At 40.1% G+C, this 14,396-nt stretch overlaps 1 protein-coding gene across 4 annotated transcripts in view; it reads right to left on the bottom strand.

Moving 5' to 3' along the window:
* The window catches only part of scarb1 (scavenger receptor class B, member 1), a 53,394-nt gene extending 39,243 nt beyond the window's left edge, over positions 1-14,151 (bottom strand). Inside the window, exons 1-2 of one of the 4 annotated variants that reach the window (XM_049603741.1) lie at positions 13,931-14,151; positions 4,761-4,921 (exon numbers count right to left, since the gene is read on the bottom strand). In XM_049603741.1, coding sequence (XP_049459698.1) covers positions 4,761-4,921; positions 13,931-14,050 — 281 coding nt within the window. In that variant the 5' untranslated portion in view covers positions 14,051-14,151. Of the gene's footprint in view, positions 1-4,760; positions 4,922-9,171; positions 9,527-13,930 lie in introns of those variants that run through there. The other 3 variants (XM_049603742.1, XM_049603740.1, XM_049603743.1) reach the window with 3 other exon arrangements.
* Between the last annotated feature and the right edge of the window lie 245 nt (positions 14,152-14,396).

The following is a 14,396-nucleotide window of genomic DNA, read 5'->3' as shown; positions in this document are numbered from 1 at the left end:
ATCTGTTACACTTCACACGAGCATCTGTGATATCGTTGCAATAGTGTCCTGCTGGAGGCACGTACAGCCAGTAAATCATCTGTGGTGTCACCTCAATGGCACCAATTATCAAACCATCGGCAGGAAGGCGATCCAGACGCTCCGAAAAATATAGAAAACGAGGAAGGAAATATTAAAAAGCCTTTACTGTGGTGGCTAAATCATTAAATCATTGTGAGGATTTAGCCACCACAGTAAAGGCTTTTTAATATCATTTTTTAATATTTCCTTCCTCCTCTTATATTTCCTTAAAATGATTTTACGATTTAGCCACTACAATAGAGGCTTTTTAATATTTCCTTCCTTGTTTTCTATATTTTTGGAGCACCTGCATCGCCTTCATGTTGATCTTGTTGTTTCCCGTTCTCCACAAGCAACCGACACAAGATTTTGATCTACGATGGTATAAACAGAGCGACCAGTCGTGTCTGTTTTAGGAAATAAAAATAAAATATAAAAGATAGAACAGAAACCTTAAGGACAAACAAAGGCCTTAGACAACATGTGGGTCTTCAGCCTTGACGTGTCTACAGAGGGGGAGCACTTAATTGAAAGGGTAAGCTGTTCCAAAGCTTTGGGGCGACTCCTCCTCCCCCGAATGCACGATCACCCTTCTCCCTTAGTCTGGATCGCGGGACTGCCAAGAGCAACTGGTTTGACGATCTGAGAGATCTAGTGTTGGAGAGGGTGCAGAGGAGCTCAGTGATGTATTTGGGTGCCATACCATGTAAGGCTTTAAAAACTTGACCAGCAACATATGACTGTTAATGTTTTTTGGGGCATTTTCTTTAACGGGGCCATTTTAATGACAGTGTTCACTTCCCCACGTGCAAAGGTTCCACTGAAACCTGTTAACCCTGGACACTATTATGCAAAAGTATCGTCGCTGAATCCTGGGCTTTGTGCCTCCCAAGACGACTGTGATTGGTTTAAAAAACAAAAACAAACCACAGTGTTTTTCAGCAGAAAGATAACTAGCTGCTCAAAGTAGGGATAGCAAGTCAGACATGGAGTAGTCGCAGGTTCAACTTGCTCCATATCATTTGGTATATTAGGGCGTGTCATGGCAAGTAGGACACAGAAGAAGTCAGCTGAAGTTGTGAAGCAAAGTTTAATGAGCCCTGCATTCAAGCAGACGCTAATGGCTAATGCTAGCGCTAGCCTCCACCACCCGGACGCGGACCCTCCATCACCTACAGAGCAAACAGAGGACACAATCTTCTTCAGCTAATTAAGGCAGAGATGGCCACCTCTCATCAACTACTGGGCAACGCAAACAAACAAGAGATGGCTACTTTCCATGCTGAAATCAAACATGAACTGGAGGCTCTCCGCCAGGACACCAAGGCTGACATCGCTGCTCTAAGAACGGAGTTTACAGCCGAGGTGGCGTCTTTCCGCTCAACGCAGACTGAAACGTCTACCACTATACGGGAGATGGAGGGTGCACTCAATCACGATGTTTCCAACATCAGTGAGATGCAGAGCGCCGTTTCAGACATCAAGCAGGCAGTCGATAAACTGAAAGACCGAAATGACGACTCAGAGAACAGAAGCCGCCGTCAGAATTTGAGGATTATCAGGATCCCTGAGGGCGAGGAAAATGGCAAACCTATTGCAACGATGGCTTCATTCTTTAACGAAGCGCTAGGCGATGAAATAACTAATCCCCTGGTGCTAGACCGTTCTCATAGGTCTTTGGTTCCAAAGTAGAGATAACAGGTTATTGCAAACAGGGAGATTTCGATATAGCACTGGGGGAAACACTCCTTTCATTGCACCTCATTGCATTGATCTGAGAATCAGGATACACATGCAGCTTTACCACCCTTTATTTCATTACTTTTGACTCTGACCTCACGTAATCTTGGTACTCGGTCACAGAATAGGTTGTTGCTTCATACTCCCTTTATCAGAACTGAGCTAGGGAGATTGTCATTCTCTTACAGTGCTCCTTATACATGGAATATTCAAGACAAAGGAGCTGGTGGTGGATCTGAGGAGGGTAAAGGCACCAGTGACCCCTGTTTCCATCCATGGGGTCAATGTGGTCATTGTGGAGGACTACAAGTACCTGGGAGTACATACAGACAATAAACAAGAGCCCCCTCCATTTTCTCAGGAGGCTGAGGTCCTTTAACATCTGCCGGACAATGCTGAGGATTTTTTACGAGTCTGCGGTGGCCAGTGCTATCCTGTTTGCTGTTGTGTGCTGGGGCGGCAGGTTGAGGGGTAGCAGACGCCAACAGACTCTATGAACTGATTCGCAAGGTCAGTAACGTCATGGGGGGTGGAGCTGGACTCTCTGGTGGCAGTGTCAGAGGAGGATGCTGTCTAAGATACGCGTCACCTTGGATAATGTCTCCCACCTACTCTACAATGTGCTAGTTGGACAAAAGAGCACATTCAGTGATAGACTCATTCCCCAAGATGCACCACACAGCGCCACAGGAAGTCATTCCTGCCTGTGGCCATCAATCTGCACAACTCCTTCCTCAGTGTGTCAGCCGCTCTGAGTCAGTAGACTGGCATTTGGACTTTTATACTATACACCGATCATCCAAAACATGAAAACCACCGACAGGTGAAGTGACAAACATTGATCATCTTGTTACATTGCAACGTTCTGTTGGGAAACCTTGGGTCCTGGAATTCATGTGGATTCCACCTGACACGCTCCACCCACTTAAACACCAGTGCAGACCAGGTACTACCCCCCCCCCAACAGAACAATACACCATACCACACCACAAAAACGGCTCAGGAATGGTCTGAGGAACGAGACAAAAAGCTCAAGGCGTCAACCTGGCCTCCAAATTCCTTGGATCCCAATCTGATCAAACATCTGTAAGATGTGCTGGTACCCCACCTCACAACCCACGGGACTCAAAAGATCTGAAAGTAACACCCTGCAGCCAGACACCAAGGGATACCCTCCAGAGGTCCTGTGTCCATGCCATGACTACTCAGAGCCAAGTCCGGTCCAAGAAGGACCCACCATGGATCAAGGGTACCTGTGGGGTACCAGCACATCCCTCACATGTTCAATCAGATTGGGATCTGGGGTATTTGGAGGCCAAGCCAACACCTTGAGCTCTTTGTCCCATTCCTGGAGTCATTCCTGAGCAGTTCTTGTGGTGTGGCATGGTGCATTGTCCTGCTGGGGGGGCCACTGCTATCGACCTGTCCCATTGCCATGAGGGGGTTTGCTTGGTCTGCAACTGTGTTGGGTTGCGTGGTGCACGTCAAGTACTATCCACATGAATGCCAGGACCCAAGGTTACCCAACAGAACATTGCATTCTAAGATGATCAATGTTATTCACTTCACCCACCAGTGGTTTTAAGCCTCAGCACAGTGACGATATAGATTTTATTTGGTTTTTATTTAAATTTTTATATATCGTAAGATCTTATGATGGTTGTTTGTTTGCTTACTGATTGTTTAAAATGTCTTTGTTCAAACTCCGCATCATTGAAAATGAGGGTCTCCCTTAATTAATTTCCTGAGTCTTAAATAAAGGTTTGAATGAAAAACAATAAGCTTCAAAAAGAGTCTTCATCACATAAACATGACGGACATCTCTGACCTTATTGAGAGGCTATTACAGCACACATTACGAAAGACACCACTGACCTTAAAAGATTAGATAAGTGTTCTGAACACAAAATGTGAGGACATTTATTTGACCTCTGAACTCTTAACATTTTTTCTGATTTACCAATTTTCTAAAAGATAAGATATTCTACTTATCTGTAATTGTCAATTAGACGGCAAAAACAACTGAATGTAACCACTAACAAGTGCTTTGTGTGTGTATTGTCTTCCTCTGCGCCATAGAGCACCACTGTTGTCCAAAAACTGTACTTGATTTTGACTTAATCCCAGAAAAAATGTGGATTAGTACGCTGCTGAAAATAGACCCCAACAACTGCACTATTTCCTGCTGTTGTGAGGTGTTTTTAAAGGTTTACATCTCCAGCATGAACCACTAGACTCAGAGCTGAGAGCCACAGACAGGAGCCATAAACAACACACTTATTTGCGGCTTTGTTCCTTTGATCACAGGAAATAATCTCACCTCTAAGTTACTCAGAGGTGAGCGTCGGTGCAGAAAGTGACAAGTAAGCAAGAATCACTGGTATTATGAAATCGCTGTGCCCCTGCTAGGACTTATTTACATCACTCTGTTATTACACCAAAAACTAGGTCAATGCATGCATGCTGGCATGTCCTTTTTAGGTTCAACCCCCTGCACTCCCCCTGAAGTTATACACATGGAATAGTTACATAACAGTGTTTGGACTGCATCCCTCCATTTTGCTGGAAAAGTTCAATTACACACACTTGCAGAATGACCTACATCTTGTATGTAGTGTACATAGTGTTCCCAAAAGTGAGCCAGTTGGACGCAAAGACACAGCTGCACGTTACTAAATCAGTAGTGTCAGTCTGTCTGGCAGCAATTTTATATTATGCAACAAAAACTGGAGACAGATAGCCTCAGATTCCATCAAGATAATTTAAAAATTGAAGACAATTAGTCCTATTCGACAAATTATGTCACCAAAGCAGAGACAGTGACCTGGGACTGAATCTTGCAACATGGTGCAGGTCAAGGTGTCCTGATGGACAAATGCAAGCCAGCAGACATGTATGCATGGATTATGGGTCAGCATGTGCTCTCAGGGGGGAATAACATGTTGATTTAGAGTGTGTACCTGTACACGTAGGGTCCTTTCTGTTCCACCATGGGCTTCTCTCCCTTCAGTATCTCTTTAGGGTTGAGGACGTTGAAGAAATAGACAGACATGTAGAACGGCACAGGGACGTCCTTCCACATGGTGTAGGACATCTCGTTCTTCGGGTCGATCACTGTGTTCTGACATGAGACAGAGAGGGGAAAAGGAAATATATTATTTTCATTATCGGTTGATGTGGCATTTGTTGTTTTATGGGTACGTTTTCTCACAAAATGCCAGAAGATATAGAAAAATTTAAATCTTCGTCTTCAAATTGATTGTTCTGTCCCAACAACTCAAGATGTTCCGATACCATTTATCCCTTCCCAATACCTGAACTTGCATTTCAGCTGACACTGAGTACCAATCCAATACCACTGCATTGAATATTTCTTAACAACTCTCTCCTACCAACCCTGTATGGATGTTAAATGATAGCACTATATGTTGTATGGCATGGTTCAGGTCAGTGGCGTAAGGTAGTTACAACGGGCCCCCAGTGCACGCTATCATGCCCATATCGCCTCGTCACATGGTCAGAGACCAGACATTGGATAACATCAATATACTTATTACACTGCAATCAGCATTGCATATCTGTATATAACAAAAAATACCAAAGAAAATATGAAATTAACAAATTATCGAAACTAAAGCCTTGCATACTGTATGTGTTGACTTTTTACTGGTGGGACTTTCCCGTGCAGATATTTCCATTGATGAGGTTTTTTTGTATGCCGTTGCAGAAGTTAGCATCACACTGGTTTCCTCGGCAACAAGCCTATGGGATTTTTCCACTGGATTTTGGATTACTGCCGAAAATAAGCTCTGTGGCAAACAAACCTTTATGATACTTACACGTTTTGTCCAGCAAGATAATCTTCACAAATGAACACAACTTTTATGACTATTGAGACCTCAATGCAATCGCCAGAAGTAAAAAGCTAACGCTAGGCTATAAACAAACTACACCACGGTCGCCTGACTTCAACATCACCTCCATAACAAGACTGTAAAGCTGTGTTTGGCATGATGATGCTCTGTAGTCTTATTTAGCAACTTCTTGGCAACTGCCTTTTGTAAGACACATAAAAAGCTTCAAAGTTCACAAGTGGGGTATTTACTGGGTGTATTTTATGTCATAAAACAAAACGTGAAAGTCTCATGAGCATGTTAATCTTAGACCTTATTTCAGGGATCTAATCAAAAACCCATCGACTTTGAGATAAGGGAACCAGGAGTGGTAAAATGCTAGCTCATTTTCAGGTTTTAGGACTCATTCCTAATGAGTCCTAAAAAGGTGGATAATTCGAATGACTTATCCACCTGAGCAGACTGACATTAACATGACTTTTTAAACATCATTTCAAGTGTTTCCCCACTTAGAGACCTCCAGTGACTCCGCCTGGTGTTACCTATTGTGTAGATCACGTATTGTGTACACTGTTTGTCCCAGTTGGGAAACCAGTTTCCCCTTTGGGGATTAATCAAGTTTATCTGATCCTGTCCCAAACAATGTCACATATATTGTGTACTGTAGTTAACATGCACACCTGGATTACATGATCATGCCAGACAAGTCCTTGAGATTTATTACAAACACTGTGTCCATGACCTTTGATTTAATATTCGAGTTAATCTCCCTTCACGTGGTTTAATTCAAACTGGTCTCAATCCCAACTCGTCAAATTGAGACGCTTTGTCAGCAGCCTGTCAGCGTCAGATACTGACGCATCAAGGCACCCCTTAGCAGGGGTGTGACACGCATCTGGAGTTGGCATTTTTTTGACGTTCAGAGCATCTTCCATAGTATAAACAGCTAGAGGGTTCACATAGGATGGGCAGGAGGGGAGGTGGATCAACCAAACTTAGGACTTTCACTCAGGAGACCGCTGTTTGTGTCTCATGTGAAACCTAAAGTCAGTCGAGTTTTTTTAGTATGTAACATATGTGTAGCACACTACGCTAATGATGTATGTCACGTGATGTTACATGATGTTAGTAACAAGTATTGGGGACCTACTCACTAGTAGTACCCTATGAACACTGAAGGCAGCTGCGCCAAAAAACGGAGACTAGCGCTGCTCCAGTGACAGAGCGGCGGCGTGTGTCAAACATAAGGCGGCAGAGGAAGAAATTACTTAAGCTAACCAACCAAAAACACTGGGGATAAGCATATGTACATGGTATGATCAACGTCAATTTTTACACCCCAGTTTCACAGTACACCGCTACATCCCTTCACAGGGATACATTGGCTTTTCACTGCGGTAAGATAAGATGAATACCATTACCGTCCTACATGCAGCTCCACTTTTATTGTCTAACCAACAGTCTAAAACTTGAAAATATCAAATGTTAAATTATATAAAATAGAGAAAAGCAGCAAATCTATATAACTATAGATAGCAGGCTGACTTAGTTACTCAAGTACTTGAGTACAAAAGTAGCTCTTTTTTACAAGCTAGTCACAAATTGCCTCTGTAAGAGGTGTTAATGTGACATGATAGCAAACATTTCAATATGAATACACGCCATTAAAGTAATCCTTTTTCAATTGAGTGATGCTACTCAAGATTTTAATGTATGAAAATGCTGTTGGGCCATAACAGCAGTGTTATTTCTGCCCTTTTAAAGAGTCTAAAAACTACTTAAAAGCTACAACGTAACTAAAATATTTTAAGCCGAGTGAAAGCAGGAATATCTGACGTTAGGATATACAACAAGTATATGACACGCCCCACATATACTGCATACATGCATATCAGAGGTGGAAGAAGTACTGAGATTCTCTACTTAACTTAAAATAGAAGATAAGATAAGATAAGATAAGATAATCCTTAATTGGTTCCACAGTGGGGAAATGTGCAACATTACAGCAGCAGAGGGACAGAGTGCAAACAAGAAGCTTTAGTAGAAAAAAAATACAACGCAATATTTTAGTACATAAAATAAGTTACCTATACAAAAACAAAGAGCCATATAACAAGCAAACAGTATAAAGACACAAAGCAATATAGTAAGGAAGCGGAATATAATAAAGAGACAGACTGGATGTCTGATTTCACATTACTGACAGATAGAAGTACAGATATTGTACAGTATACCATGGTCTAAAGTCCTGAATTTAAAATGTTACTTGAGAAAAAGTACAAAATTATTTTCAGTTAAAATGTACTTGAAATAAAAGCAAAGGCACTCATTATGAAAATAAAATAAAATCATATTTTTTTCTGTTTTAAAGAGAAAAAATGTATTAAAAAACATATTGCATTATACATTTATTGTATATTTTCTATATTTATTTGTTTTTATATATTTATAATTTTCATTTTGTATTATTATATTTCATTGTTTTATTTATTATGTTATTTATTTTTTTATCTAATTTTTTTTATTGTTTTTCTTTTTTTCTCTGTTTTTAGGAGCATTTTAATGATGAAGTTAGTCAATTTGGAGCCAATTTTTATATACTTTGTAGCCTATACTACTGGGTTGGTTATAGTAGACATATTTTAAACAGGAAGCTTTAGTAAAAAAAAATACAAAGCAGTGTATAAGTACATAAAATAAGTAAACTGTACAAAGACACAAAGTGATACCATGGTCTAAAAAATCCTGAATTCAAAATGTTACTTTAGAAAAACTACATAAGAAAAAAATGTATTAAAATCATGTATATATTGCATTATAACATTTTATAAAGATTCCTTATATACATTTATTTTATTATTATTACTATTACTATTATTATTATTATTTTCATAATTATTCTTAGTTTATTTATTATTTTTTCTGTTTTTAAGATTATTCTAATGTCAGTTTGGAGCCAATTTTAGACACTTTGCAGCCTATTCTAATGAGTATAGTTCTGCATCATATTAAAGAAGCATATCAAACATTTTATATATATATATATATATAAACAATAAGTACAAGTGTCAAATAAATGCATTGGAGTAAAAAGGAACATTTTTCTCTGGGATAAAGTGAAGTATTAGTGTGCATAAAATGGAAGTACTCAAAGTACAAGTGGGGCAAAGCAGTATTTGGGTAACTGTAATTATATTCCAGCTCTGATACATACACACATATTCATGCTTTACTTCAGCACAGCCTTATGGGAGCATGCATCACTACATTTCACTGCACATACTGCTCTGTGAATGCAACAAACCCCTTTTGATTCTACATTTTTAATTGACAGCAACAGAAGTCCATTGACATTTTTGCTTATTATAGGTTTGTTTGCGTGCACGCGCCTATTATCATGTCGTGTTGTCCTCACGTGGCAGTGTGAAGCCCTTTGAGACTTTCGGCTGTGATTAAAATAAACTTGACTCAGCAGATTAAAACACAAGACAAACATCTGTGACAGCTCGCTGCTTACCTTCACTATCTGATCATCGATGATTATGGGTCCCACAAAAGTCAGCAGCGTCCCAAAGAACACCGTGAGGACCCCCGCCACTATGAACCCGATAGCCACTTTGGATTTATCGATAGCCATGGCTGGTTATTGATAGTTGACAGCCCAGTGTTTGGAGCTTGTTTACGTTGTTGACGAGCCAAACTGCCAAACGGCTACACAGAGTAAGCAAACTGTGAATGAGTACAGCAGCGTGTGAACACTAAACACTCAGCTGTGTCGTTTATAAACGTCAGCCTCCGCTCCAGCCGGCTTTTTAATCTCTCTGATCGATGTAGTTGACCTGCTTCTATTGTCGCTGTATTTATAGTCTGTTGGCCACGCCCCCGGCCGCGAGCCGAGCATTCTGGGAGGTGTAGTTCCAGGTCATTGCACACTTTAACACACAGACTTTACCCCATTATATCACAGAGGTGAAAGAAGGCTGTTTATATAAGTGAAAGCAGCGACACAATCCTGAAAAATAAAACGTTACAAATTACAAGTTACAAAAAACATGCGTTAAATCCTACTGAAACACAAGTGAAGTAAATATGAACATAATATACTGTCTCCTGTGACTGATATCTGATTCTGTTACACCCTAAATATACTACAGTTTTTACCCGTGTGCCATCAAATATATCAAATATAAAATAATCTTGCTCTTCAAGTGCAATCCACTACTAATTGGTGCAGTGGTTCCCAACTGGTGGGTCATGGTCCAAAAGTTAGCCTTGCGTCACCTGGTGTCTATTCACTTTGAATTTTGTCTAGATTCTGGTTCCGGTCTAGGGAGCGGATGCGGTATTCACCAAATTCACCAAACTAAAAGTGTTCACCATAGTAAAACTTTAAATTCTGGCGCACCATCGATTTGGGGTGATGAGGGGTGTAAGAAAATCGATTAACTTAATGGCTTGGGGCTTTTCTTGTAAATTATATTCTTTAAATTAAAAGTTTCACCGCATTTTTATTAGCTTGGTGCTTTTATTTTTACAGAAAGGCGCATCCATCGAATTCCGGATCCTGTCTCACTCGCCCTGGTTCCGTTTCCTTACCAAAACGGCCACTAACGGCCCCAGACTATCCAAAAGTAGGTGGCACAGTTCTAGCACAGAGCTTTTATTTTGAAGTGGCGTTCTCTGCTGTAGACTGAGTGACTAACTGATAGCTAACCAGCAATCCAGCTCAACGACACGACCAAATGCAAGTATGACACTGAATGTGAAACTGTGGGACCAAGAACTAATGACGAAGCAGAAATCTGGACCTTGTGGCTGCACCATTTGGGAACCACTGCTCTATTGCAACCTGCTATTCATCTTGATACAGCCTTTTTTATACACTGTTTACTTCCTGTTTTATGAACGATTATGTTGTCTGTTTTTCTTAGCCTACTTGTTTGTTTTAAAGGGATAGTGCATCCAAAAATGAAAATTCAGCCATTATCTACACACCCATATGCCGAGGGAGGCTCAGGTGAAGTTTTAGAGTCCTCACAACACTTGCAGAGATCCAAGGGGAGAGGAGGTAGCAACACAACTCCACCTAATGGAGGCTGATGGTGCCCCAGATTCAAACGTCCAAAAACACATAATTGAAACCACAAAATATCTCCATACTGCTCATCTGTATTGATCCAAGTGTCCTGAAGCCCCGACGTAAAAAGTTGTTTGGAAAAACAGAGACCAGCGAAAGCATGTGAACACATGTCAGCGCAGTGCTCAGAGAGGCAGTCAGAGCTACAGGCTACAATGAGGCTAAAAACAGAGTTCAAATGACGTTTTTCCAAACAACTTTTTACGTCGGGGCTTCAGGACACCTGGATCACTACGGATGAGCAGTATGGAGATATTTTGTGGTTTAAATTATGTATTTTTGGATGTTTGAATCTGGGGCGCCATCAGCCTCCATTAGGTGGAGTTGTGTTGCTACCTCCTCTCCCCTTGGATCTCCGCAAGTGATGTGAGGACTCTAAAACTTCACCTGAGCCTCCCTCGGCATATGGGTGAGTAGATAATGGCTGAATTTTCATTTTTGGGTGCACTATCCCTTTAATGACTATGCACTTGATCAGGTGTTGCACTCCTGATCTCGTTGTATAGTCTTTGTACAGTGTCAGTAAAGGCTTTCTATTCTATTCTGTTTTAATCTAAAGCATCAGTGTTAGTGCAGCATGTTGCTGTTGTAGCTGCTCCAGGTGGAGCTAGTGTGCACTACTTTATATACAGTGTTGGAGAGTAACTAGTTACATGTAATGGAGTTGTGTAAATAAAATTACAAAATAAATGTAATTGTAATCAGTTAGAGTTACTGACAAACAAATGTAATCAAATAACAGTAAGTAATCAACATGTTGATGATTACCAAAGGGTTACATCTGAATATATTCATTTCAGTAGAAAGCTTATATGTGGGCTATGACATAATGTATAGAGTCCAAAGACATGCAGGTTAGGTTACCTGGTGACTCTAAATTACCTGTAGATGTGACTGCATACTTGATTTGATTACTTAGTTTGACTGCAGTTCACAAGCAATGATTGAATGATTGAATTGCTTTTGTTCAGCCACAGACTTATTCTAGCAAATATCATTAAAAGGACAAACGAAACGTCTCTCTAGACATCTGAAACAGGGCAAAGGACCCAAACCAGACACTGTTGTGATGTAACGGATCACAGGCCAATGGGGCGTGAATCACTGGTTTAATATTTAACACTGTGTTTTATTCCACAAGCACGTGTTTTTAATATAAGATCCTTATCTGCCAATACACTTTAGCTGTCAAAGAAATATAGTGGAGTAAGAAATAATAATATTTCCCTCAAAAATGTAATAGAGTGGAGGGTTTTTTGGACATAAAACAGCCTGTGAATGGTTCCAATTTGAAGTCTTTCAGCACAAGACTGCAAATTATTACAGTTATTGCAGGAAAATACTCACAGCATTGAGTCTGAAGTCACAGTAGCCTTATTTTGTTTAAAATTTCAAAATGGATGACTATAAATCTGAATAAATTGCCTTTGTTTTTCAGTGTTGCCAAGTTTTACTCCTTTTGATTGCGCTGATGAACAGAAGGATATCCTCTGAAGAAAGGAGGTGCATGATGGGAGGGGCAAGGACAGCATATAGGTTACATATGATCTGCACACTGATGGAGCTGAATACTGACAGTTACGGAAGCGTATTGCATTCACTTGACAAATAAAAAAAGCCCTGTTTTTCGGAGAATTTTTTTCTGTAATTCATTTATCTTTCTGTTTTTTGGTGTAATTCTTTCCCTGTTTTTCGAGGTAATTATTTCCTGAATGAGGAGACGAGATACTAGATATGAGATATCTCGCGAGAAGCTCCCACCTGGCACCTGCAAGTGACCGGTGCCTGCGTAAAGTCGACAAACTAATGATAACACCATCTATATGACTTAAAGACAAGAGTATCTCCCAGTGTCTCAAACCCAAAACAAAGCAAAACTGGATAAAACTAAACATGCGGGTCACGTTTGCTTCCATCATATCGAGCTCTCAAGAAAGGAATGAAAGCGTCTGTTGTTCTATTGCTCTCTTAACTCAGAAAAAAATACTCAAGAAAACAGAAAAATTACCCCGAAAAAAAAAGAAAAACCACGAAAAACAGAAAAATAAAAAAAAAAACCTCCAAAAACAGAACAATAAAAAAATACTCAGAAAAACAGAAAAATAAAAAATGACTCTGAAAAACAGAAAAAAATACTCAATAAAACAGATTTTTTTTGTGTGTCAAGTGAATGCAATACGCTTCCGTAGACAGTAGGTTTTCATACTGAAAATAAAATTTGGCATTGAAATGAATGATTGGCAGTGAAAAACAGTTACACTGAAAAATAAAACACAGGCATAAAAATGATTTTACTTTGTTTGGATTTTTTTTTTTAGTTTTTTTCTTATTATTTATTTTCTCAGAGTACATTTTTCCACACTTTATTTAATTTATTTTAATTTTTTTTATTTTTTTTATATTTGACATACTGTCACCGTTTTTGCAGGGATAGGAGGCGCCTAAGGGGAGGAGCAAGGACAGTTTAATTTACATATAATCTGCATACAGAGAGAATACATCTCCTCGAGACCTCCAGTTAGTTCGTCAGGGGTGACATGTATTTTTTGTTGTTTTTAAATCGGACTATAGGCCTTATTGAAAAAAAAATCAGAATGCAAAAGAAACATTAAAAATTAATTTAAAAAAATAAACACCTGTATTTTATTTCAGTGCACCTTCTTTCAGCGCCAGTCTTTCCTTCAAAGCCAAATTTTATTTCCAATGCTAAAACTTACCGTCACTGTTCCAGCTTCATAAACTAGATCAAAGTTTGCAGCGAACTCCGAACTGCATTTGGTCTGTGCCTGAAACCCACCAGCTGTGCCACCTGCACAGATTTTATACACTGTGTGTGTAAATCAGAGGCACAGTCTGACATTAAAGGCCCCAAAATATCTGTCAAAGGTGCAGCAGCAGTCAGCGCCATGTCTGCAGGCAATACATGACTCTGGGAGACAAGCAAACTGCAGCATGCACAAACGTTTATTCAAATTATGAGATGTGCGCAGACTGATAAACAGGCAAATATGAGTCTGTTTGAATGATCATGGAAACTGTTGAGTGTAAAATCATTTCTTTTTGCGCAACAAAAACCGAACTTTAACACCGCCTTATCGATCAAACATAAAGAAACTCTTTGAATCACGTGGTTTCTTACCTTTGTGATTTGGTCGTTCATGATGGCGGGTCCCACACACAGCAGGATAACTCCAGACAGCACCGTCACAGCCCCTGCCACTATACATCCAATAGCCACTTTGGCTTTATTGATAGCCATGGCTGCTAGTAATGATCACTATTAATAATAATAATAAACAAGTGTAATGTTTCCTCTGCAGAGCCTTCACATGTGTAGGTGTGTGTTCAGGTCCGGGGATGGACAGTGATGGATGCAGAGGAGTCAGACGCGCTCTCTGTGTTTATACTCTGCAGACCCCGCCCCTCCTCACACTGACGGGTGTGTGTGTGTGCGCGCTTCCTGAGCACACTGATCCCAATTTCATGTAAATTCACGCAGTCACATTTTAGTCAGATGACTCTACTGTCACTTTGTCTAATTTAAGTGCAGTGCAGTGAAGCACCCAGCAGGAATCATGTTCTCATGCTGCGCTGTTGATGTCTCA

The sequence above is a fragment of the Epinephelus fuscoguttatus genome, linkage group LG18 (assembly GCF_011397635.1).
Source record: "Epinephelus fuscoguttatus linkage group LG18, E.fuscoguttatus.final_Chr_v1".
NCBI lineage: Eukaryota > Metazoa > Chordata > Actinopteri > Perciformes > Serranidae > Epinephelus > Epinephelus fuscoguttatus.
This window is presented reverse-complemented; position numbering and strand designations above follow the sequence as displayed.